This window comes from Oncorhynchus mykiss, chromosome 30 (genome assembly GCF_057628025.1).
Source record: "Oncorhynchus mykiss isolate SJ-2025 chromosome 30, ASM5762802v1, whole genome shotgun sequence".
In the NCBI taxonomy this organism is placed as follows: Eukaryota; Metazoa; Chordata; class Actinopteri; order Salmoniformes; family Salmonidae; genus Oncorhynchus; species Oncorhynchus mykiss.
Window position 1 is genome coordinate 5,584,667 of NC_143051.1, and position 25,112 is coordinate 5,609,778.

A 25,112-nucleotide genomic window follows, 5' to 3' on the forward strand; every position below is an offset into this window, starting at 1 on the left:
AGTTCTGTTCAAGATCAAAACATTCGTGACCAACTATATTCATTGGGTTTGTCTCGTTGAACCCGTACTACTACTGCTGCTGCAGTCAGACAACAATGATTAGTAATTTACTGAAATTGCGGCAGGCCTTCCGCCGACGTCACTCACAATGCAGCCAGGCACGTGTTGTGACTTGAGTGTGTGCCAAGAGAAAATCGTTTTAGTGTCATTTAGAGGGGAAATGCGTGCATTTTAGCATTTGAGTCACTTTTCAAAAGTTGCTACAAGTTCCAAAAAGTTGTTAAAAATAGCTACATTTGTTGCTAGGTGCTGTTTGAAAAAAAAGGTTGCCATTGTAGTCTGATAAATTGCTAAATCTAGCAGCAAAATTGCTAAATTGGCATCATGGGTAACGGCGGATTATGTTGGAGATAGTTTGCGCATGCGCACTTGGTCATAAGCGACAGACAGGGTATTTTTTTCAGTTTCATTTAACTTTTTATTTCGATTTTTTTTTTGGTGTAAATACACACTGGCCATAGATGCGGAATGTACGGGTGCTGCACCTTCAGCACCCCCTGAAATAAAAATAATTTAAAGTTTCCCCAGGAACCCAATCGGCTGACAAAAAATTATCGCATCACCCCCCCACGCATAAACTACTTCCCACGGCTATAATACTGACCATAACGAAACAGCTGGTAAATGGCAAACCATGGTCGTTGTTGACTCTAGATTTTCCCTCTTTCTAAATTTCCACCGGATATTTCCAACTCTGTCCAAGAAACCGCTCGCAAATGGTATGAGCATTTTATAATGATGTTTTCCCCACAGATTGCATTTTGGCACATGCGTGTGTATGTTAATCAACATTGTAACACTGTGATCTGTTCAGCCTTATTCATTTACATGGCGTATACCTCCACTACACTACTTTTATACTCCTCGTGGAGATTGAGTATACGCAGAATCCAGTATATTGTGACGACCCTGGGTTTATTAGCGCGGAAATCGACCCTTGCCGCACGAGCATGCATTTGCGACACAGTCGATAGCATCACCGGACCTCGGGCTCGAAGGTCGAGGGTTCGAGAACTGCTCCCTGCTGTTTCATTACAATATAAAACAAAATATGTGCTGTTGTATAAAACAATGTAACTAAAATACAACGTAGAAATATAATGAGCCGTGTCGAGAATACAGTATTTAAATACACAGTACAAAACCCCCATGGTAAAATGTATAGAATTGCAAGAAATTAGCTTCCGAGACTCAAAATATATCTATGTGTGTATATGGCCAGTGTGTGAATAGAAAAAGTGTGTATTTGCAGTAGTTATACAGGATGAGCCACGACGAGTCCAATCAGAGAGCCTCATTCATGGTGGCTCTCTGGTACAATGTGAATTGTATAGGACCAATATGAAAAACGTCTCATCTGCTACTGTACACACGTTTTATGTTCTGATAAAATCACAAGACGGTTTTAATTTAATGAACGACAGAACAAAGTATTGTTTATAGAATATACACCTGGGGGGGAGAGACACACGAGGTGAAAGCAAACAAAAACAGACCATCGTTTGGTTCAAAGCAAAAATACCACCAACCATAATTAAAACACACTTATTTAAATGTTAAAATAGCAAGGTAGTAGCCTATTTTAGTCCCTGGTACAGTCAGACCACCAGTAGTCTGACTATCATCTGTTTTACATTCTGCTCCACCCTTTCATTTTAAAAGGAAACCTTTCAACCAAATGACATGGCACTGTTACCAGGAACACCATCTTGGTTGAAACTTGACATCATTCAGAATCCATTTGATAGATTGTTTTTTCTTCTCCCCCCCCCCAGTATAAACTAGTCAGATTAGTGATTACATCAAGGATGGGGGAGATTCTGTAAATTAGCGGTGGTTTTTACTCATCAAAAAGTCTTCAGAGATATATTCAGTCCAGCTCTTTTCCATCAGGTCAGTTAAAAGGAAAGTGGTGGGATCAGACCACCTGCTTATTAACAGGGGGGGGGGGGGTCAGACCACCTGCATATTAACAGGGGGGGGGGGGGGTTGAGTGGGGGATCAGACCACCTGCTTATTAACAGGGGGGGGGGGGTCAGACCACCTGCTTATTAACAGGGGGGGGATCAGACCACCTGCATATTAACAGGGGGGGGGGGTTGAGTGGTGGGATCAGACCACCAGCATATTAACAGGGGGGGGTTTGAGTGGTATCTGTCCCAGGGTGAACCTCTTCCCTCCAAACTCCTTCAGTTCCTCTTCACTCAGCTGGCTGTGGGGGGTGAAGAGACTGTCTGCTGGGGCCATAACCCCAAACCCTCCACTCGCCTGTCCAAAACCACTTGCAGCCACTGGCGCTGCACTCCCGAAACCACTCCCTCCAAATGCCCCTCCTCCACCAGCGACCGTCGAGGCGAAGCTAAACCCGGACGCAGAGGCAGGAGCTCCGAAACCGGCTGTAGTTGTCTCCTTGTTGGCAGCAGAGGTGGCAAAGGAGAAACCGGCTGCCGAGGGAACAGTGGTGGCCATCGAGCCAATCCCAGTGGGAGCTGGTGGGACGGCTGACGCAGCACTGCCGAGAGCAGCAGAAGCTGCACCTGGTCCAGCAAAGCTGAAATTACTGGCACCTGAGGTGTCCTGGACTGGGACCTGAGCCGGCACTCCGAAACCTGAGGAGAGGAGGGAGAGTCCAGTTTGAGAGAAGTACCAGATATATGAACTCAGCAAAAAAAGAAACGTCCTCTCACTGTCAACTGCGTTAATTGTCAGCAAATTTAACATGTGTAAATATTTTTATGAACATAAGATTCAACAACTGAGACATAAACTGAACAAGTTCCACAGACATGTGACTAACAGAAATTGAATAATGTGTCCTTGAACAAAGGGGGGGTCAAAATCAAAAGTAACAGTCAGTATCTGGTGTGGCCACCAGCTGCATTAAGTACTGCAGTGCATCTCCTCCTCATGGACTGCACCAGATTTGCCAGTTATTACTGTGAAATGTTACCCCACTCTTCCACCAAGGCACCTGCAAGTTCCCGGACATTTCTGGGAGGAATGGACCTAGCCCTCACCCTCCGATCCAACAGGGTCCAGACGTGCTCCATGGGATTGAGATCCGGGCTCTTCTCTGGCCATGGCAGAACACTGACATTCCTGTCTTGCAGGAAATCACGCACAGAACGAGCAGTATGGCTGGTGGCAATGTCATGCTGGAGGGTCATGTCAGGATGAGCCTGCAGGAAGGGTACCACATGAGGGAGGAGGATATCTTCCCTGTAACGCACAGCGTTGAGATTGCCTGCAATGCAAAGCTCAGTCCGATGATGCTGTGACACACCCCCCCAGACCATGATGGACCCTCCACCTCCAAATCGATCCCGCTTCAGAGTACAGGCCTCGATGGTACGCTCATTCCTTCGACGATAAACGTGAATCCAACCATCATCCCTGGTGAGACAAAACCGCGACTCGTCAGTGAAGAGCACTTTTTGCCAGTCCTGTCTGGTCCAGTGACGGTGGGTTTGTGCCCATAGGCGACGTTGTTGCCGGTAACGTCTGGTGAGGACCTGCCTTACAACAGGCCTATAAGCCCTCAGTCCAGCCTCTCTCAGCCTATTGCGGACAGTCAGAACACTGATGGAGGGATTGTGCGTTCCTGGTGTAACTCGGGCAGTTGTTGTTGCCATCCTGTACCTGTCCCGCAGGTGTGATGTTCGGATGTACCAATCCTGTGCAGGTGTTGTTACACATGGTCTGCCACTGCGAGGACGATCAGCTGTCCGTCCTGTCTCCCTGTAGCGCTGTCTTAGGCGTCTCACAGTACGGACATTGCAATGTATTGCCCTGGCCACATCTGCACTCCTCATGCCTCCTTCCAGCAGGCCTAAGGCACATTCACACAGATGAGCAGGTACCCTGAGCATCTTTCTTTTGGTGTTTTTCAGAGTCAGTAGAAAGGCCTCTTTAGTGTCCTAAGTTTTCATAACTGTGACCTTAATTGCCTACAGTCTGTAAGCTGTTAGTGTCTTATTAACGACCGTTCCACAGGTGCATGTTCGTTAATTGTTCATGGTTCATTGAACAAGCATGGGGAAACAGTGTTTAAACCCTTTATAATGAAGATCTGTGAAGCTATTTGGATTTTTACAAATTGTCTTTGAAAGACAGGGTCCTGAAAAAGGGACGTTTCTTTTCTTGCTGAGTTTATATCATCCTACGAGCCCACTATCCTCAGGCACAAACATTGGCACTCTCATGGGAACCGTATGTTCAATATAGGAATGAAGAGGATTAGGAACGCAAGTAAATATTTAAAAAGACAACTGCATGTCCCACTAACATAGGAGTTAGAGGGTCTTATCCAGTTAACATAGGAGTTACAGGGTCTTATCCAGTTAACATAGGAGTTACAGGGTCTTATCCAGTTAATATAGGAGTTACAGGGTCTTATCCAGTTAATATAGGAGTTAGAGGGTCTTATCCAGTTAATATAGGAGTTAGAGGGTCTTATCCAGTTAATATAGGAGTTAGAGGGTCTTATCCAGTTAACATAGGAGTTACAGGGGGTCTTATCCAGTTAATATAGGAGTTAGAGGGTCTTATCCAGTTAACATAGGAGTTACAGGGGGTCTTATCCAGTTAACATAGGAGTTACAGGGTCTTATCCAGTTAACATAGGAGTTACAGGGTCTTATCCAGTTAACATAGGAGTTACAGGGTCTTATCCAGTTAACATAGGAGTTAGAGGGTCTTATCCAGTTAACATAGGAGTTAGAGGGTCTTATCCAGTTAACATAGGAGTTACAGGGGGTCTTAGCCAGTCAACCTAGGAGTTACAGGGGGGTCTTATCCAGTCAACCTAGGAGTTACAGGGGGTCTTATCCAGTTAATATAGGAGTTAGAGGGGGTCTTATCCAGTTAATATAGGAGTTAGAGGGTCTTATCCAGTCAACCTAGGAGTTAGAGGGGGTCTTATCCAGTTAATATAGGAGTTACAGGGGGTCTTATCCAGTCAACATAGGAGTTACAGGGGGTCTTAGCCAGTCAACATAGAAGTTACAGGGGGTCTTAGCCAGTCAACATAGGAGTTACAGGGGGTCTTAGCCAGTCAACCTAGGAGTTACAGGGGGGTCTTAGCCAGTCAACCTAGGAGTTACAGGGGGTCTTAGCCAGTCAACCTAGGAGTTACAGGGGGTCTTAGCCAGTCAACCTAGGAGTTAGAGGGTCTTAGCCAGTCAACATAGGAGTTACAGAAGGCCTCCATGTCTGTATTCCATTTGTATTGTCTTCCTATGAAGAACACAGGCTACAGCAGATCTTACCTGTTCCGAAGCCAGATGGTGCTGAGGACCCAAAGCCGGTCACTGGTGTCGACCCAAAACCTCCAGACGCTGCCTGTGGTGCTGGGTTGTCCAGCTCTGCAAGCTGGGAGAGACTAGAGAGTATTACTCACCTGGTACATACAAGGCTTTATATTTGTCTTGTCGTATTACTACAGAAAGTAGTGTGTGTGTGTGTGTGTGTGTGTGTGTGTGTGTTACCATAGCGACTCTGGTGTTGCCGCTCATAGCCCTCAGCTCCTGGACTCTGCTTCTCCATTGGTTGACCAGCTGATTGATGACGTTAGCCTACAAACACAAGGAAGGCTGCTGTCAGTATTGATTGAAATTAATTTCTCAGTAAAAAAAAACACACAGACATATATATGTAATGTGATGCTATCTGGAATCCCTGTCCTTAAGTTAGAATCACTGTTGGGAATAAGGAACTTAAGCCCCTAAACCTCTCATTGGGCGCTGCACTGCGGATGCTTCAGCCTCTCCTACATAATGTGTGAACTCCCTCTCCCCTCTCCTACATAATGTGTGACCTCCCTCTCCCCTGTCCTACATAATGTGTGACCTCTCTCTCCCCTCTCCTACATAATGTGTGACCTCCCTCTCCCCTCTCCTACATAATGTGTGACCTCCCTCTCCCCTCTCCTACATAATGTGTGACCTCTCTCTCCCCTTTGCTCCAGCCTCTCCTACATAATGTGTGACCTCTCTCTCCCCTCTCCTACATAATGTGTGAACTCTCTCTCCCCTCTGCTCCAGCCTCTCCTACATAATGTGTGACCTCTCTCTCCCCTCTCCTACATAATGTGTGACCTCTCGCTCCCCTCTGCTCCAGCCTCTACTACATAATGTGTGACCTCTCTCCTCTGCTCCAGCCTCTCCTACATAATGTGTGACCTCTCTCTCCCCTCTCCTACATAATGTGTGACCTCTCTCTCCCCTCTGCTCCAGCCTCTCCTACATAATGTGTGACCTCTCTCTCCCCTCTGCTCCAGCCTCTCCTACATAATGTGTGACCTCTCTCTCCCCTCTGCTCCAGCCTCTCCTACATAATGTGTGGCCTCCCTCTCCCCTCTCCTACATAATGTGTGACCTCTCTCTCCCCTCTCCTACATAATGTGTGACCTCTCTCTCCCCCCTCTCCTACATAATGTGTGACCTCTCTCTCCCCCCTCTCCTACATAATGTGTGACCTCTCTCTCCCCTCTCCTACATAATGTGTGACCTCTCTCTCCCCTCTCCTACATAATGTGTGACCTCTCTCTCCCCCCTCTCCTACATAATGTGTGACCTCTCTCCCCTCTCCTACATAATGTGTGACCTCTCTCTCCCCCCTCTCCTACATAATGTGTGACCTCTCTCTCCCCTCTCCTACATAATGTGTGACCTCTCTCTCCCCCCTCTCCTACATAATGTGTGACCTCTCTCTCCCCTCTCCTACATAATGTGTGACCTCTCTCTCCCCTCTGCTCCAGCCTCTCCTACATAATGTGTGACCTCTCTCTCCCCTCTGCTCCAGCCTCTCCTACATAATGTGTGGCCTCCCTCTCCCCTCTCCTACATAATGTGTGACCTCTCTCTCCCCTCTCCTACATAATGTGTGACCTCTCTCTCCCCCCTCTCCTACATAATGTGTGACCTCTCTCTCCCCTCTCCTACATAATGTGTGACCTCTCTCTCCCCTCTCCTACATAATGTGTGACCTCTCTCTCCCCCCTCTCCTACATAATGTGTGACCTCTCTCCCCCCTCTCCTACATAGTGTGACCTCTCTCTCCCCTCTCCTACATAATGTGTGACCTCTCTCTCTCCCCTCTCCTACATAATGTGTGACCTCTCTCTCCCCCCTCTCCTACATAATGTGTGACCTCTCTCTCCCCTCTCCTACATAATGTGTGACCTCTCTCTCCCCTCTCCTACATAATGTGTGACCTCTCTCTCCCCCCTCTCCTACATAATGTGTGACCTCTCTCTCCCCTCTCCTACATAATGTGTGACCTCTCTCTCCCCTCTGCTCCAGCCTCTCCTACATAATGTGTGACCTCTCTCTCCCCTCTGCTCCAGCCTCTCCTACATAATGTGTGGCCTCCCTCTCCCCTCTCCTACATAATGTGTGACCTCTCTCTCCCCCCTCTCCTACATAATGTGTGACCTCTCTCCCCCCTCTCCTACATAATGTGTGACCTCTCTCTCCCCTCTCCTACATAATGTGTGACCTCTCTCTCCCCCCTCTCCTACATAATGTGTGACCTCTCTCTCCCCTCTCCTACATAATGTGTGACCTCTCTCTCCCCTCTCCTACATAATGTGTGACCTCTCTCTCCCCCCTCTCCTACATAATGTGTGACCTCTCTCTCCCCCCTCTCCTACATAATGTGTGACCTCCCTCTCCCCTCTCCTACATAATGTGTGACCTCTCTCTCCCCTCTCCTACATAATGTGTGACCTCTCTCTCCCCTCTCCTACATAATGTGTGAACTCTCTCTCTCCCCTCTCCTACATAATGTGTGACCTCTCTCTCCCCTCTCCTACATAATGTGTGACCTCTCTCTCCCCCCTCTCCTACATAATGTGTGACCTCTCTCTCCCCCCTCTCCTACATAATGTGTGACCTCTCTCTCCCCTCTCCTACATAATGTGTGACCTCTCTCTCCCCTCTCCTACATAATGTGTGACCTCTCTCTCCCCTTTGCTCCAGCCTCTCCTACATAATGTGTGACCTCTCTCTCCCCTCTCCTACATAATGTGTGACCTCTCTCTCCCCCCTCTCCTACATAATGTGTGACCTCTCTCTCCCCTCTCCTACATAATGTGTGACCTCTCTCTCCCCCCTCTCCTACATAATGTGTGACCTCTCTCTCCCCTCTCCTACATAATGTGTGACCTCTCTCTCTCCCCTCTCCTACATAATGTGTGACCTCTCTCTCCCCTCTCCTACATAATGTGTGACCTCTCTCTCCCCCCTCTCCTACATAATGTGTGACCTCTCTCTCCCCTCTCCTACATAATGTGTGACCTCTCTCTCCCCCCTCTCCTACATAATGTGTGACCTCTCTCTCCCCCCTCTCCTACATAATGTGTGACCTCTCTCTCCCCTCTCCTACATAATGTGTGACCTCTCTGCTCCAGCATCTCCTACATAATGTGTGACCTCTCTCTCCCCTCTGCTCCAGCCTCTCCTACATAATGTGTGACCTCTCTCTCCCCTCTCCTACATAATGTGTGACCTCTCTCTCTCCCCTCTCCTACATAATGTGTGACCTCTCTGCTCCAGCATCTCCTACATAATGTGTGACCTCTCTCTCCCCTCTGCTCCAGCCTCTCCTACATAATGTGTGACCTCTCTGCTCCAGCATCCCCTACATAATGTGTGACCTCTCCCCTCTGCTCCAGCCTCTCCTACATAATGTGTGACCTCTCCCCTCTGCTCCAGCCTCTCCTACATAATGTGTGACCTCTCTCTCCCCCCTCTCCTACATAATGTGTGACCTCCCTCTCCCCTGTCCTACATAATGTGTGACCTCTCTCTCCCCTCTCCTACATAATGTGTGACCTCTCTCTCCCCCCTCTCCTACATAATGTGTGACCTCCCTCTCCCCTGTCCTACATAATGTGTGAACTCTCTCTCCCCTCTGCTCCAGCCTCTCCTACATAATGTGTGACCTCTCCCCTCTGCTCCAGCCTCTCCTACATAATGTATGTATATCAGAGGGTTAGGGTTAAAAGCAGAAGACAAATGTTTGTCTCATATGTATCAATAAAGTAGTGTTCATGGCATTGAATCCCAGTGCAGATGGCTTCACGTTATACTGTGTTCATGACATTGAATCCCACTGCAGATGGCTTCACGTTATACTGTGTTCATGGCATTGAATCCCAGTGCAGATGGCTTCACGTTATACTGTGTTCATGACATTGAATCCCAGTGCAGATGGCTTCACGTTATACTGTGTTCATGACATTGAATCCCACTGCAGATGGCTTCACGTTATACTGTGTTCATGGCATTGAATCCCAGTGCAGATGGCTTCACGTTATACTGTGTTCATGACATTGAATCCCAGTGCAGATGGCTTCACGTTATACTGTGTTCATGACATTGAATCCCAGTGCAGATGGCTTCACGTTATACTGTGTTCATGACATTGAATCCCAGTGCAGATGCCTTCACGTTATACTGTGTTCATGACATTGAATCCCAGTGCAGATGGCTTCACGTTATACTGTGTTCATGACATTGAATCCCAGTGCAGATGGCTTCACGTTATACTGTGTTCATGACATTGAATCCCAGTGCAGATGCCTTCATGTTATACTGTGTTCATGACATTGAATCCCAGTGCAGATGGCTTCACGTTATACTGTGTTCATGACATTGAATCCCAGTGCAGATGGCTTCACGTTATACTGTGTTCATGACATTGAATCCCAGTGCAGACGGCTTCACGTTATACTGTGTTCATGACATTGAATCCCAGTGCAGATGGCTTCACGTTATACTGTGTTCATGACATTGACACTGAGGAACTCAACTTAACCTTGCGCAATACCCTAGATGCAGTTGCACCCCTAAAAACTAAAAACATTTCTCATAAGAAACTAGCTCCCTGGTACACAGAAAATACCCGAGCTCTGAAGCAAGCTTCCAGAAAATTGGAACGGAAATGGCGCCACACCAAACTGGAAGTCTTCCGACTAGCTTGGAAAGACAGTACTGTGCAGTACCGAAGAGCCCTTACTGCTGCTCGATCATCCTATTTTTCTAACTTAATTGAGGAAAATAAGAACAATCCGAAATTCCTTTTTGATACTGTCGCAAAGCTAACTAAAAAGCAGCATTCCCCAAGAGAGGATGACTTTCACTTTAGCAGTGATAAATTCATGAACTTCTTTGAGGAAAAGATTATGATTATTAGAAAGCAAATTACGGACTCTTCCTTAAATCTGCGTATTCCTTCAAAGCTCAGTTGTCCTGAGTCTGCACAACTCTGCCAGGACCTAGGATCAAGAGAGACACTCAAGTGTTTTAGTACTATATCTCTTGACACAATGATGAAAATAATCATGGCCTCTAAACCTTCAAGCTGCATACTGGACCCTATTCCAACTAAACTACTGAAAGAGCTGCTTCCTGTGCTTGGCCCTACTATGTTGAACATAATAAACGGCTCTCTATCCACCGGATGTGTACCAAACTCATTAAAAGTGGCAGTAATAAAGCCTCTCTTGAAAAAGCCAAACCTTGACCCAGAAAATATAAAAAACTATCGGCCTATATCGAATCTTCCATTCCTCTCAAAAATTTTAGAAAAGGCTGTTGCGCAACAACTCACTGCCTTCCTGAAGACAAACAATGTATACGAAATGCTTCAGTCTGGTTTTAGACCCCATCATAGCACTGAGACGGCACTTGTGAAGGTGGTAAATGACATTTTAATGGCATCGGACCGAGGCTCTGCATCTGTCCTCGTGCTCCTAGACCTTAGTGCTGCTTTTGATACCATCGATCACCACATTCTTTTGGAGAGATTGGAAACCCAAATTGGTCTACACGGACAAGTTCTGGCCTGGTTTAGATCTTATCTGTCGGAAAGATATCAGTTTGTCTCTGTGAATGGTCTGTCCTCTGACAAATCAACTGTAAATTTCGGTGTTCCTCAAGGTTCCGTTTTAGGACCACTTTTGTTTTCACTATATATTTTACCTCTTGGGGATGTTATTCGAAAACATAATGTTAACTTTCACTGCTATGCAGATGACACACAGCTGTACATTTCAATTAAACATGGTGAAGCCCCAAAATTGCCCTTGCTAGAAGAATGTGTTTCAGACATAAGGAAGTGGATGGCTGCAAACTTTCTACTTTTAAACTCGGACAAAACAGAGATGCTTGTTCTAGGTCCCAAGAAACAAAGAGATCTTCTGTTGAATCTGACAATTAATCTTAATGGTTGTACAGTCGTCTCAAATAAAACTGTGAAGGACCTCGGCGTTACTCTGGACCCTGATCTCTCTTTTGAAGAACATATCAAGACCATTTCAAGGACAGCTTTTTTCCATCTACGAAACATTGCAAAAATCAGGAACTTTCTGTCCAAAAATGATGCAGAAAAATTAATCCATGCTTTTGTCACTTCCAGGTTAGACTACTGCAATGCTCTACTTTCCGGCTACCCGGATAAAGCACTAAATAAACTTCAGTTAGTGCTAAATACGGCTGCTAGAATCCTGACTAGAACCAAAAAATTTGATCATATTACTCCAGTGCTAGCCTCTCTACACTGGCTTCCTGTCAAAGCAAGGGCTGATTTCAAGGTTTTACTGCTAACCTACAAAGCATTACATGGGCTTGCTCCTATCTATCTCTCTGATTTGGTCCTGCCGTACATACCTACACGTACGCTACGGTCACAAGACGCAGGCCTCCTAATTGTCCCTAGAATTTTTAAGCAAACAGCTGGAGGCAGGGCTTTCTCCTATAGAGCTCCATTTTTATGGAACGGTCTGCCTACCCATGTCAGAGACGCAAACTCGGTCTCAACCTTTAAGTCTCTACTGAAGACTCATCTCTTCAGTGGGTCATATGATTGAGTGTAGTCTGGCCCAGGAGTGGGAGGGTGAACGGAAAGGCTCTGGAGCAACGAACCACCCTTGCTGTCTCTGCCTGGCCGGTTCCCCTCTTTCCACTGGGATTCTCTGCCTCTAACCCTATTACAGGGGCTGAGTCACTGGCTTTACTGGGGCTCTCTCATGCCGTCCCTGGAGGAGGTGCGTCACCTGAGTGGGTTGAGTCACTGATGTGGTCATCCTGTCTGGGTTGGCGCCCCCCCCCCCCCCCCCTTAAGTTGTGCCGTGGCGGAGGTCTTTGTGGGCTATACTCAGCCTTGTCTCAGGATGGTAAGTTGGTGGTTGAAGATATCCCTCTAGTGGTGTGGGGGCTGTGCTTTGGCAAAGTGGGTGGGGTTATATCCTTCCTGTTTGGCCCTGTCCGGGGGTGTCCTCGGAGTGGGCCACAGTGTCTCCTGACCCCTCCTGTCTCAGCCTCCAGTATTTATGCTGCAGTAGTTTATGTGTCGGGGGGCTAGGGTCAGTTTGTTATATCTGGAGTACTTCTCCTGTCCTATTCGGTGTCCTGTGTGAATCTAAGTGTGCGTTCTCTAATTCTCTCCTTCTCTCTTTCTCTCTCTCGGAGGACCTGAGCCCTAGGACCATGCCCCAGGACTACCTGACATGATGACTCCTTGCTGTCCCCAGTCCACCTGGCTGTGCTGCTGCTCCAGTTTCAACTGTTCTGCCTTATTATTATTCGACCATGCTGATCATTTATGAACATTTGAACATCTTGGCCATGTTCTGTTATAATCTCCACCCGGCACAGCCAGAAGAGGACTGGCCATCCCACATATGCTCTCTCTAATTCTCTCTTTCTTTCTCTCTCTCGGAGGACCTGAGCCCTAGGACCATGCCCCAGGAATACCTGACATGATGACTCCTTGCTGTCCCCAGTCCACCTGACTGTGCTGCTGCTCCAGTTTCAACTATTCTGCCTTATTATTATTCGACCATGCTGGTCATTTATGAACATTTGAACATCTTGACCATGTTTTGTTATAATCTCCACCCGGCACAGCCAGAAGAGGACTGGCCACCCCACATAGCCTGGTTCCTCTCTAGGTTTCTTCCTAGGTTTTGGCCTTTCTAGGGAGTTTTTCCTAGCCACCGTGCTTCTTCACCTGCATTGCTTGCTGTTTGGGGTTTTAGGCTGGGTTTCTGTACAGCACTTTGAGATATCAGCTGATGTACGAAGGGCTATATAAAATAAATTTGATTTTGATTTGAATCCCAGTGCAGATGCCTTCACGTTATACTGTGTTCATGACATTGAATCCCAGTGCAGATGGCTTCACGTTATACTGTGTTCATGACATTGAATCCCAGTGCAGATGGCTTCACGTTATACTGTGTTCATGACATTGAATCCCAGTGCAGATGGCTTCACGTTATACTGTGTTCATGACATTGAATCCCAGTGCAGACGGCTTCACGTTATACTGTGTTCATGACATTGAATCCCAGTGCAGATGCCTTCACGTTATACTGTGTTCATGACATTGAATCCCAGTGCAGATGGCTTCATGTTATACTGTGTTCATGACATTGAATCCCAGTGCAGATGGCTTCACGTTATACTGTGTTCATGACATTGAATCCCAGTGCAGATGGCTTCACGTTATACTGTGTTCATGACATTGAATCCCAGTGCAGATGGCTTCACGTTATACTGTGTTCATGACATTGAATCCCAGTGCAGATGGCTTCACGTTATACTGTGTTCATGACATTGAATCCCAGTGCAGATGGCTTCACGTTATACTGTGTTCATGACATTGAATCCCAGTGCAGATGGCTTCACGTTATACTGTGTTCATGACATTGAATCCCAGTGCAGATGGCTTCACGTTATACTGTGTTCATGACATTGAATCCCAGTGCAGATGGCTTCACGTTATACTGTGTTCATGACATTGAATCCCAGTGCAGATGGCTTCACGTTATACTGTGTTCATGACATTGAATCCCAGTGCAGATGGCTTCACGTTATACTGTGTTCATGACATTGAATCCCAGTGCAGATGGCTTCACGTTATACTGTGTTCATGACATTGAATCCCAGTGCAGACGGCTTCACGTTATACTGTGTTCATGACATTGAATCCCAGTGCAGATGCCTTCACGTTATACTGTGTTCATGACATTGAATCCCAGTGCAGACGGCTTCACGTTATACTGTGTTCATGACATTGAATCCCAGTGCAGATGGCTTCACGTTATACTGTGTTCATGACATTGAATCCCAGTGCAGACGCCTTCACGTTATACTGTGTTCATGACATTGAATCCCAGTGCAGACGGCTTCACGTTATACTGTGTTCATGACATTGAATCCCAGTGCAGATGGCTTCACGTTATACTGTGTTCATGACATTGAATCCCAGTGCAGACGGCTTCACGTTATACTGTGTTCATGACATTGAATCCCAGTGCAGATGCCTTCACGTTATACTGTGTTCATGACATTGAATCCCAGTGCAGATGGCTTCACGTTATACTGTGTTCATGACATTGAATCCCAGTGCAGATGCCTTCACGTTATACTGTGTTCATGACATTGAATCCCAGTGCAGATGCCTTCACGTTATACTGTGTTCATGACATTGAATCCCAGTGCAGATGGCTTCACGTTATACTGTGTTCATGACATTGAATCCCAGTGCAGATGCTTTCACGTTATACTGTGTTCATGACATTGAATCCCAGTGCAGATGCCTTCACGTTATACTGTGTTCATGACATTGAATCCCAGTGCAGATGGCTTCACGTTATACTGTGTTCATGACATTGAATCCCAGTGCAGATGGCTTCACGTTATACTGTGTTCATGACATTGAATCCCAGTGCAGATGCCTTCACGTTATCCAGTGTTCATGACATTGAATCCCAGTGCAGATGGCTTCACGTTATACTGTGTTCATGACATTGAATCCCAGTGCAGATGCCTTCACGTTATACTGTGTTCATGACATTGAATCCCAGTGCAGATGGCTTCACGTTATACTGTGTTCATGACATTGAATCCCAGTGCAGATGCCTTCACGTTATACTGTGTTCATGACATTGAATCCCAGTGCAGATGCCTTCACGTTATACTGTGTTCATGACATTGAATCCCAGTGCAGATGGCTTCACGTTATACTGTGTTCATGACATTGAATCCCAGTGCAGATGCTTTCACGTTATACTGTGTTCATGACATTGAATCCCAGTGCAGATGCCTTCACGTTATACTGTGTTCATGACATTGAATCCCAGTGCAGATGGCTTCACGTTATACTGTGTTCATGACATTGAATCCCAGTGCAGATGGCTTCACGTTATACTGTGTTCATGACATTGAATCCCAGTGCAGATGCCTTCACGTTATCCAGTGTTCATGACATTGAATCCCAGTGCAGATGGCTTCACGTTATACTGTGTTCATGACATTGAATCCCAGTGCAGATGCCTTCACGTTATACTGTGTTCATGACATTGAATCCCAGTGCAGATGGCTTCACGTTATACTGTGTTCATGACATTGAATCCCAGTGCAGATGGCTTCACGTTATACTGTGTTCATGACATTGAATCCCAGTGCAGATGGCTTCACGTTATACTGTGTTCATGACATTGAATCCCAGTGCAGATGGCTTCACGTTATACTGTGTTCATGACATTGAATCCCAGTGCAGATGGCTTCACGTTATACTGTGTTCATGACATTGAATCCCAGTGCAGATGGCTTCACGTTATACTGTGTTCATGACATTGAATCCCAGTGCAGATGGCTTCACGTTATACTGTGTTCATGACATTGAATCCCAGTGCAGATGGCTTCACGTTATACTGTGTTCATGACATTGAATCCCAGTGCAGATGGCTTCACGTTATACTGTGTTCATGACATTGAATCCCAGTGCAGATGGCTTCACGTTATACTGTGTTCATGACATTGAATCCCAGTGCAGATGGCTTCACGTTATACTGTGTTCATGACATTGAATCCCAGTGCAGATGCCTTCACGTTATACTGTGTTCATGACATTGAATCCCAGTGCAGATGCCTTCACGTTATACTGTGTTCATGACATTGAATCCCAGTGCAGATGCCTTCACGTTATACTGTGTTCATGACATTGAATCCCAGTGCAGATGCCTTCACGTTATACTGTGTTCATGACATTGAATCCCAGTGCAGATGGCTTCACGTTATACTGTGTTCATGACATTGAATCCCAGTGCAGATGGCTTCACGTTATACTGTGTTCATGACATTGAATCCCAGTGCAGATGCCTTCACGTTATACTGTGTTCATGACATTGAATCCCAGTGCAGATGCCTTCACGTTATACTGTGTTCATGACATTGAATCCCAGTGCAGATGGCTTCACGTTATACTGTGTTCATGACATTGAATCCCAGTGCAGATGGCTTCACGTTATACTGTGTTCATGACATTGAATCCCAGTGCAGATGCCTTCACGTTATACTGTGTTCATGACATTGAATCCCAGTGCAGATGCCTTCAAGTTATACTGTGTTCATGACATTGAATCCCAGTGCAGATGCCTTCACGTTATACTGTGTTCATGACATTGAATCCCAGTGCAGATGCCTTCACGTTATACTGTGTTCATGACATTGAATCCCAGTGCAGATGGCTTCACGTTATACTGTGTTCATGACATTGAATCCCAGTGCAGATGGCTTCACGTTATACTGTGTTCATGACATTGAATCCCAGTGCAGATGCCTTCACGTTATACTGTGTTCATGACATTGAATCCCAGTGCAGATGGCTTCACGTTATACTGTGTTCATGACATTGAATCCCAGTGCAGATGGCTTCACGTTATACTGTGTTCATGACATTGAATCCCAGTGCAGATGGCTTCACGTTATACTGTGTTCATGACATTGAATCCCAGTGCAGACGGCTTCACGTTATACTGTGTTCATGACATTGAATCCCAGTGCAGATGGCTTCACGTTATACTGTGTTCATGACATTGAATCCCAGTGCAGATGGCTTCACGTTATACTGTGTTCATGACATTGAATCCCAGTGCAGATGGCTTCACGTTATACTGTGTTCATGACATTGAATCCCAGTGCAGATGCCTTCACGTTATACAGTGTTCATGACATTGAATCCCAGTGCAGATGGCTTCACGTTATACTGTGTTCATGACATTGAATCCCACTGCAGATGGCTTCACGTTATACTGTGTTCATGACATTGAATCCCAGTGCAGATGGCTTCACGTTATACTGTGTTCATGACATTGAATCCCAGTGCAGATGGCTTCACGTTATACTGTGTTCATGACATTGAATCCCAGTGCAGATGGCTTCACGTTATACTGTGTTCATGACATTGAATCCCAGTGCAGATGCCTTCACGTTATACTGTGTTCATGACATTGAATCCCAGTGCAGATGCCTTCACGTTATACTGTGTTCATGACATTGAATCCCAGTGCAGATGGCTTCACGTTATCCAGTGTTCATGACATTGAATCCCAGTGCAGATGGCTTCACGTTATACTGTGTTCATGACATTGAATCCCAGTGCAGATGCCTTCACGTTATACTGTGTTCATGACATTGAATCCCAGTGCAGATGGCTTCACGTTATACTGTGTTCATGACATTGAATCCCAGTGCAGATGCCTTCACGTTATACTGTGTTCATGACATTGAATCCCAGTGCAGATGCCTTCACGTTATACTGTGTTCATGACATTGAATCCCAGTGCAGATGGCTTCACGTTATACTGTGTTCATGACATTGAATCCCAGTGCAGATGGCTTCACGTTATACTGTGTTCATGACATTGAATCCCAGTGCAGATGCCTTCACGTTATACTGTGTTCATGACATTGAATCCCAGTGCAGATGCCTTCACGTTATACTGTGTTCATGACATTGAATCCCAGTGCAGATGGCTTCACGTTATACTGTGTTCATGACATTGAATCCCAGTGCAGATGCCTTCATGTTATACTGTGTTCATGACATTGAATCCCAGTGCAGATGCCTTCATGTTATACTGTGTTCATGACATTGAATCCCAGTGCAGATGGCTTCACGTTATACTGTGTTCATGACATTGAATCCCAGTGCAGATGCCTTCACGTTATACAGTGTTGATGCAGATAAAGGGACACATGCATGTGATTCTACTCACGTATCCCTGCAGGTCTCCAGACGGCTTGGTGTTGTAGTACTCCAGTCTCAGCTCCTCTGGAGAGAGCTCTGTGAACCCTGCACAGAGGAGGAGACGCGGTTCAATGTCGTCCACATCCATTCAATATACTGGAGTTAACATCACAGCCAATCTAATATAGCCTGCTACTTCTGCTACTACTACTACAACTACTACTACAGCTACTTCTACTACAGCTACTACTACTACTACTACAGCTACTTCTGCTACTACTACAGCTACTTCTGCTACTACTACAGCTACTTCTGCTACTACTACTACTACTACAGCTACTTCTCCTACTACTACTACAGCTACTAATACTACTACTACTACTACTACTAGAGCTATTAATACTACTACTACTACTACAACAGCTACAACTACTTCTGCTACTACAGCTACTACTACTACAGCTACTACTACTACAACTACTACTACAGCTACTTCTGCTACTACTACTACAGCTACTTCTGCTACTACTACTACTACAGCTACTACTACTACAGCTACTACTACTATTGCTACTGCTACTACTACAGCTACTACTACTGCTACTACTACTGCTACTACTACTACTACTACTACTACTACTACTACAACAGCTACTACTACTACTACTACTACTACTACAGCTACTACATCAAGATCTATCCAAGATGTTCCGTCCATGTTTTTATTAATTTATTTTATTTCACCTTTATTTAACCCGGTAGGAAATGTATCAAATTAACACTGGTGATAGATGTGCAGATGATGATGTGCAAGTAGAGATACTGGGGTGCAAAAGAGCAAAAATAAATAATAAAACAATATGGGGATGAGGTAGTTGGATGGGATATTTACAGATGGACTGTGTACAGCTGCAGCGATCGGTAAGTTGCCCAGATAGTCAGGGAGATATAAAAGTCTCCAACTTCAGCAATTTTTGCAATTCGTTCCAGTCATTGGCAGCAGAGAACTGGAAGGAAAGGCGGCCAAAGGAGGTGTTGGCTTTGGGGATGACTAGTGAGATATACCTGCTGGAGCGCGTGCTACGGGGCCCATGTGGGGAGGCAGGGTAGCCTAGTGGTTAGAGCGTTGGACTAGTAACCAAAAGGTTGCAAGTTCAAATCCCCAAGCTGACAAGGTACAAATCTGTCGTTCTGCCCCTGAACAGGCAGTTAACCCACTGTTCCTAGGCCGTCGTTGAAAATAAGAATTTGTTCTTAACTGACTAGCCAGGTTAAATAGAGGTTAAAAAAATAAGTGTGTGTGTGTGTGATAGTGTCAAATAGTGGGACAGACCAAAGCTAAGCTGTTTCTCTTACCTGAGATGGTTGCTTTGAGGACAGAGTAACAGGAGAAAAGCCACTGGCCTGAAGTCTCCCAGATCTCCATATCTTTCTGGATGGTTTCCCTGGAGACAAGGCATTCTGATAACAGGCCATTTCATTTACAGACTACTTTGTCAGGGACTCATTTTTATATATATATATATATATATATATATATATATATATATATATATATATATATATATATATATATATATATATATAGTTGAAGTGTACCTATGGTGAAAATTACAGGCCTCTCTCATCTTTTTAAGTGGGAGAACTTGCACAATTGGTAGCTGACTAAATACTTTTTTGCCCCATGTGTGTGTGTGTGTGTGTGTGTGTGTGTGTCAATTCTGAATCCCATTGAGAAAATTGTTCCCAACCAAGCAATCAGTGGACTTACAAGTGTTTTTCATTGTCTTCCCCTTCTCCTCTCCCACCTTTGTCGAAGCTGCTTTGAGTGTTTAAGGCAGAAAATCTGTTTTGGTTTGGAGAGGAGGCTGCGAAACTGAAGTTAGAGCTCTGGGCTTGGCTGTCCCTTCCTCCTCCTCCTCCTCCTGGACCCCAGTTGTGGCCACCCTGCTGGGAAGAGAAGGATGACGGCTGGACGTAGTTTCCTCCTCCAGACCTCTGAGCTGGGTTCACCCACACTCTGTTCCCAAACCCTGAAAACAGGACGTTCATAGATTTGACTACCCTTATATTGGACGGGAGAAATGTGTTTCTAGGCGGCATAACATGATGACCCACTTTCAATTCAATAGCTTCAATAGCCCATCAGTTTCTGTTAAAAAAAATGTTTTTGTTTTTTTACTTGCCCGAACCTCTGCTGAAGGTTTACTGCAAGAGTAATCTCACCAGCCCAGAGCCAAACCTCGCCCGAAGGTTCACAGCCCAGAGCCAAACCTCGCCCGAAGGTTCACAGCCCAGAGCCAAACCTCGCCCGAAGGTTCACAGCCCAGAGCCAAACCTCGCCCTAAGGTTCACAGCCCAGAGCCAAACCTCGCCCGAAGGTTCACAGCCCAGAGCCAAACATCGCCCGAAGGTTCACAGCCCGGAGCCAAACCTCGCCCGAAGGTTCACAGCCCAGAGCCAAACCTCGCCCGAAGGTGTACATTAAGAGATATTTCCTGGTCAGGAATAAATATCAGCATGTTTGATGTTTATACAGCGCCTTCGGGAAAGTATTCAGACCCCTTGACTTTTCCCAAAGTTTGTTACGTTACAGCCTTATTCGAAAATGGATCACATTTTATTAAATCCTCAGCAACGTATTCACAATACCCCATAATGACAAAGTCAAAACAGGTTAAGAAATGTTGCTAATGTATTAAAAATAAAAACAGAAATACCTTATTTACATAGGTAGTCAGACCCTTTGCTAGGAGACTCGAAATTGAGCTCAGGTGCATCCTGTTTCCATTTATCATCCTTGAGAAGTTTCTACAACATATCAAGGATCCACCTGTGGTAAATTCAACTGATTGGACATGATTTCGAAAGGCACACACCTGTCTATATAAGATCCCACAGTTGACAGTCCATGTCAGAGCAAAAACCAAGCCATGAGGTCAAAGTAATTGTCCACAGAGCTCCGAGACAGGATTGTGCCTTCCAGAAGGACAACCATCTCTGCAGCACTCCACCAAATCAGGCCTTTATGGTAGAGTGGCCAGAAGGATGCCACTCCTCAGTAAAAGGCACATGACAGCCCGCTTGGAGTTTGCCAAAAGGCACCTAAAGTACTCTCAGACCATGAGAAACAAGATTCTCTGGTCTGATGAAACCAAGATTGAACTCTTTGGCCTGAATGTCACGATTCACTTCTGGAGGAAACCTGGCATCATCCCTACAGTGAAGCATGGTGGTGGCAGCATCATGCTGTGGGGATGTTTTTCAGCAGCAGGGACTGAGAGACTAGTCAAGATCGACGGAAAGATGAACGGAGCAAAGTACAGAGAGATCCTTGATGAAAACCTGCTCCAGAGTGCTCAGAACCTCAGACTGGGACGAAGGTTAACCCCTCAGCAGGACAACGACCCTAAGCACACAGCCAAGACAATGCAGGAGTGGCTTTGGGAGAAATCTCTGAATGTCCTCGAGTGGCCCTGCCAGAGCCCAGACTTGAACCCAATCTAGCATCTCTGGAGAGACCTGCTGCCAAAGCAGCAGCTACTCTTCCTGGGGTCCAGCAAAGTAAAGGCAGTTTATACAATTTTAAAACATTACAATACATTCACAGATTTCACAACACACAGTGTGCCTTCAAGCTCACATGAGGTTGTAAGTAACAAGAACATTTCCCAAGACATAGACATATTTGGTTTGGGTAGAAAGCTTAAATTACTTTTAATCTATCTGCGCTGTCCAATTTACAGTAGCTATTACAGTGAAAGAATACCATGCTATTGTTTGAGGAGAGTGCACAGTTATGAACCTGAAAAGTATTAATAAACCAATTAGGCGCATTTGGACAGTCTTGATACAAAATTTTAACAGAAATGCAATGGTTCATTGGATCACTCTAAAACGTTGCACACCCACTGCTGCCATCTAGTGGCCAAAATCTAAATTGCGCCTGGGCTATAATAATACATTATGGCCTTTCTCTTGCATTTCAAAGATGACGGTACAAAAAATGTTTTTTTCTTTGTATTATCTTTTACCAGATCTAATGTGTTATGTATTTTTTTTAACTAACTAAACATTTACAAAGGATGGTGGCTCCATTGCATGATTTAGGATGTTAAATTTAATAAAAACTGAACAGCCAATCAAAACTCATCATTTAAAAAGATTAGAAACTGGTACTGTAACTATTGGGATAATATCGTATTGTGATTTTCTTGGCAAAGAAAACTTTACTTTTTAACAAAAAAATTGAGCGATCTTTCCACCTGCAAAGGTGAAATATCTTGATAAAAAAAACAAAAAGCTTCCAGCAGTAGTCGGCTCCTGTCAGTTCTGGGATTATGGATCTTAATGGTGACGGAACTACATGAGATTGTATTTTGGATTTCGTGGTCGCACACAGATGTGGGTGCAAGTGTGATTCACAAATGTGTATTTTCGCTAGTTAAATCTTTCACACAATTATACAACAAGTTCAACAAGAACTGAAAGCATTATTTATTTTCACAACGGTTACAAATCCATTTACGAGTATGAACATTCTGCTGCAAATTTTGAATCTGCACATTGTTCTGTCACGTTACCAAGAGATTCGTAAGCTTGTAGAAAGTTTAGTAAATTTGTAGAAAGGGATTCACAAGTAAAAATGCGATTCAAATTGCCATGAATAAAATGTCCGTAGTTTATTCCTGCCCATACCATAACCCCACCATCACCATGGGGCACTCTGTTCACAACGGTGACATCAGCAAACCGCTCGCCCACATAACGCCATACACGTGGGACTGCGGTTGTGAGGCTAGTTGGACATAATGCCAAATTCTTAAAAACCGACGTGGAGGCGGCTTATGGTAGAAAAATGAACATTCAATTCTCTGGTAACAACCCTGGCGGACATTCCTGCGGTCAGCATCCCAATTGCACACTCATTCGAGACATCTGTGGCATTGTGTTGTGACAAAACTGCACATTTTAAAATAGACGTTTATTGTCCCCAGCACAAGTTGCACCTGCGTAATGATCATGCCATTTAAATCAGCTTTTTGATATGATACACTTGTCAAGTGGATGGATTACCTTGGCAAAAGAGAAATTATCACAAACAAATGTATGGACAATTTTGGAGAAATAAGCTTTTTTTGTTCATATGGAACATTTCTGGGATATTTTTTATTTCAGCTCATGAAAAATGGGACCAACACATTACATGTTGCGTTTATATTTTTGTTCAGTATAGATCCCACGTGGATTACGACAGTCCCCTTCTTCTGGTGTAAAATGATAGGAAGCAGCCTAATGCGCTGTACCCGAGCCCTAGGATAGGAACCAAGATGTTTCTTGCCATAGAGCTGGTGAGAGGAGGTTCCGGAATTTTTAAGCGGCTCGAGCCGCAAAACCCGTTGTGGCTGACGGAGGAGCCGGTGCGTCAGACGAGACAGAGTAGCCACTTCTTCTCTATAGTCCTCTGCCAGTAAACAATTGTTGCACTGAAACAACCGGTTGATCCACATTGTCCCGGAAGAGCGCATAGTAAATACAACTCCTCCATAAAATGCTCCATGTTTCCTCTGAACAGGGAAGCCTCCATGAGAAGAGACATAGCAACAGACTCCAGAGTCAGAGATAAAGATGATTACCTGTAAATGTCAAATTACAAGTTTGCGACCGTTGTTAAATCTTTCACACATCATGATACAAACTTGCGAAATTAAATGACACATTTGCTAATCGTACTTGCAAACACATCTCAATGTGCGACCACGAAATTCAAACTCACATCATGTTGTCATCGTTATAATCCCGTATTCAGATGACAGTGTGACGTCAAGCTGAGAACGTCATCATCGCGTAGTATTGTTACGCTTAGAACACACCGACAACGATCTCATGTTGGCCAACATAATTACATTCATTCCCAATGAAACGCTGCGTTTGCCTTGCAGTGCGTTCTTTGTGGTGCATATGTTGAATTTATCGAACGTATGCGTAGACGGCTTGACAGAAATGGTAGCAGGAGGTGAATGTTGAACACATATCCAGATGGTGCGTACTATTTTAGCGCAATGACAACGTCGGTGCCTTTGAAGCGTTCGTGTGACACAAGCGTCGATACGTTGTGTGGAATCAGTAGTGTTTAAAAAAAAAACTAAATCAGATCTCCGTTCTCAATCGTTCCATGACTAGCTACAGTATAGCAGAAAAAGACTGGGAGCTACTACAACTAGGTACTCCTTACCTCCTCCCCCGCCTCTGTTGGACTGTTGAGGGGGGCGGCTGTTGTACTCTCCACCGTAGCCGCCACCGCCTGCTTTTGGGTGCTCATTCCAACACTTGTCGCCATATCGACACCGGCCTTGCATCCAAAAGTTGCACACCGGCATAGTGTTGCTGGATTTAAAGTTGTCGGTGCGGTGAATGAAACAAAATCCTCTCGTTTCCCACTATAGTTTTCATCACCACATTGTTTTCGTTCAGATTACGCCATTTTGAAAATGTCGCAGGGCTATGACGTCGGTTTTAAAGTGGGTTTAATGCAACAGGGCGCCCTTGTGTTTGGTTTTGGTACTGCAGGAAAGTAACTCAATCAACAAAATCATCAGACCGTGTAGAAAATAGTACAGTAAATAATTATATACCGGTAAATAGGCAATTAAATAATTATATTACCAAAGACTATACAATTTATAGTATTATTGTGTGTGTATATATGAGTGAGTGTTCAAATGCTGTAAATAAATAGCCTATGTTTAGAGGATCAAAATTGTCTTGATTGTCAGTGTTGATAGTACAGTTGCCATGTAAACTGTTATTTGTAGCTTATAGGTGAAAGTATTGCGAGACAGAGGATGGAGGGAGTAAAAGAGGGAGGAGGAGGAGGGAGTAAAAGAGGGAGGAGGAGGAGGGAGTAAAAGAGGGAGGAGGAGGAGGGAGTAAAAGAGGGAGGAGGAGGAGGGAGTAAAAGAGGGAGGAGGAGGAGGGAGTAAAAGAGGGAGGAGGAGGGGGGAGTAAAA

At 45.1% G+C, this 25,112-nt stretch overlaps 1 protein-coding gene across 1 annotated transcript; it reads right to left on the reverse strand.

The window, feature by feature from the left end:
* Positions 1-1,434: 1,434 nt before the first annotated feature.
* nup42 (nucleoporin 42) lies at positions 1,435-24,610 on the reverse strand. Its single transcript, XM_036971731.2, has 7 exons — positions 24,338-24,610; positions 19,874-20,135; positions 19,459-19,547; positions 18,131-18,207; positions 5,547-5,633; positions 5,328-5,430; positions 1,435-2,669 (listed from the first exon to the last, which is right to left on the reverse strand). Exons 1-7 carry the CDS (start codon positions 24,480-24,482, stop codon positions 2,173-2,175), a joined length of 1,260 nt encoding a protein of 419 aa, XP_036827626.2. The 5' UTR covers positions 24,483-24,610; the 3' UTR covers positions 1,435-2,172.
* Positions 24,611-25,112: the final 502 nt, after the last annotated feature.

Coding starts and splice junctions, on each gene's coding strand:
- nup42 (XM_036971731.2), bottom strand. CDS start 24,482: ATGCCGGTGTGCAACTTTTGGATGCAAGGCCGGTGTCGATATGGCGAC. Junction 20,136..24,337: donor CAACAGAGGCGGGGGAGGAG/GTAAGGAGTACC, acceptor TCCTGTTTTCAG/GGTTTGGGAACAGAGTGTGG. Junction 19,548..19,873: donor GAAGACAATGAAAAACACTT/GTAAGTCCACTG, acceptor CCTTGTCTCCAG/GGAAACCATCCAGAAAGATA.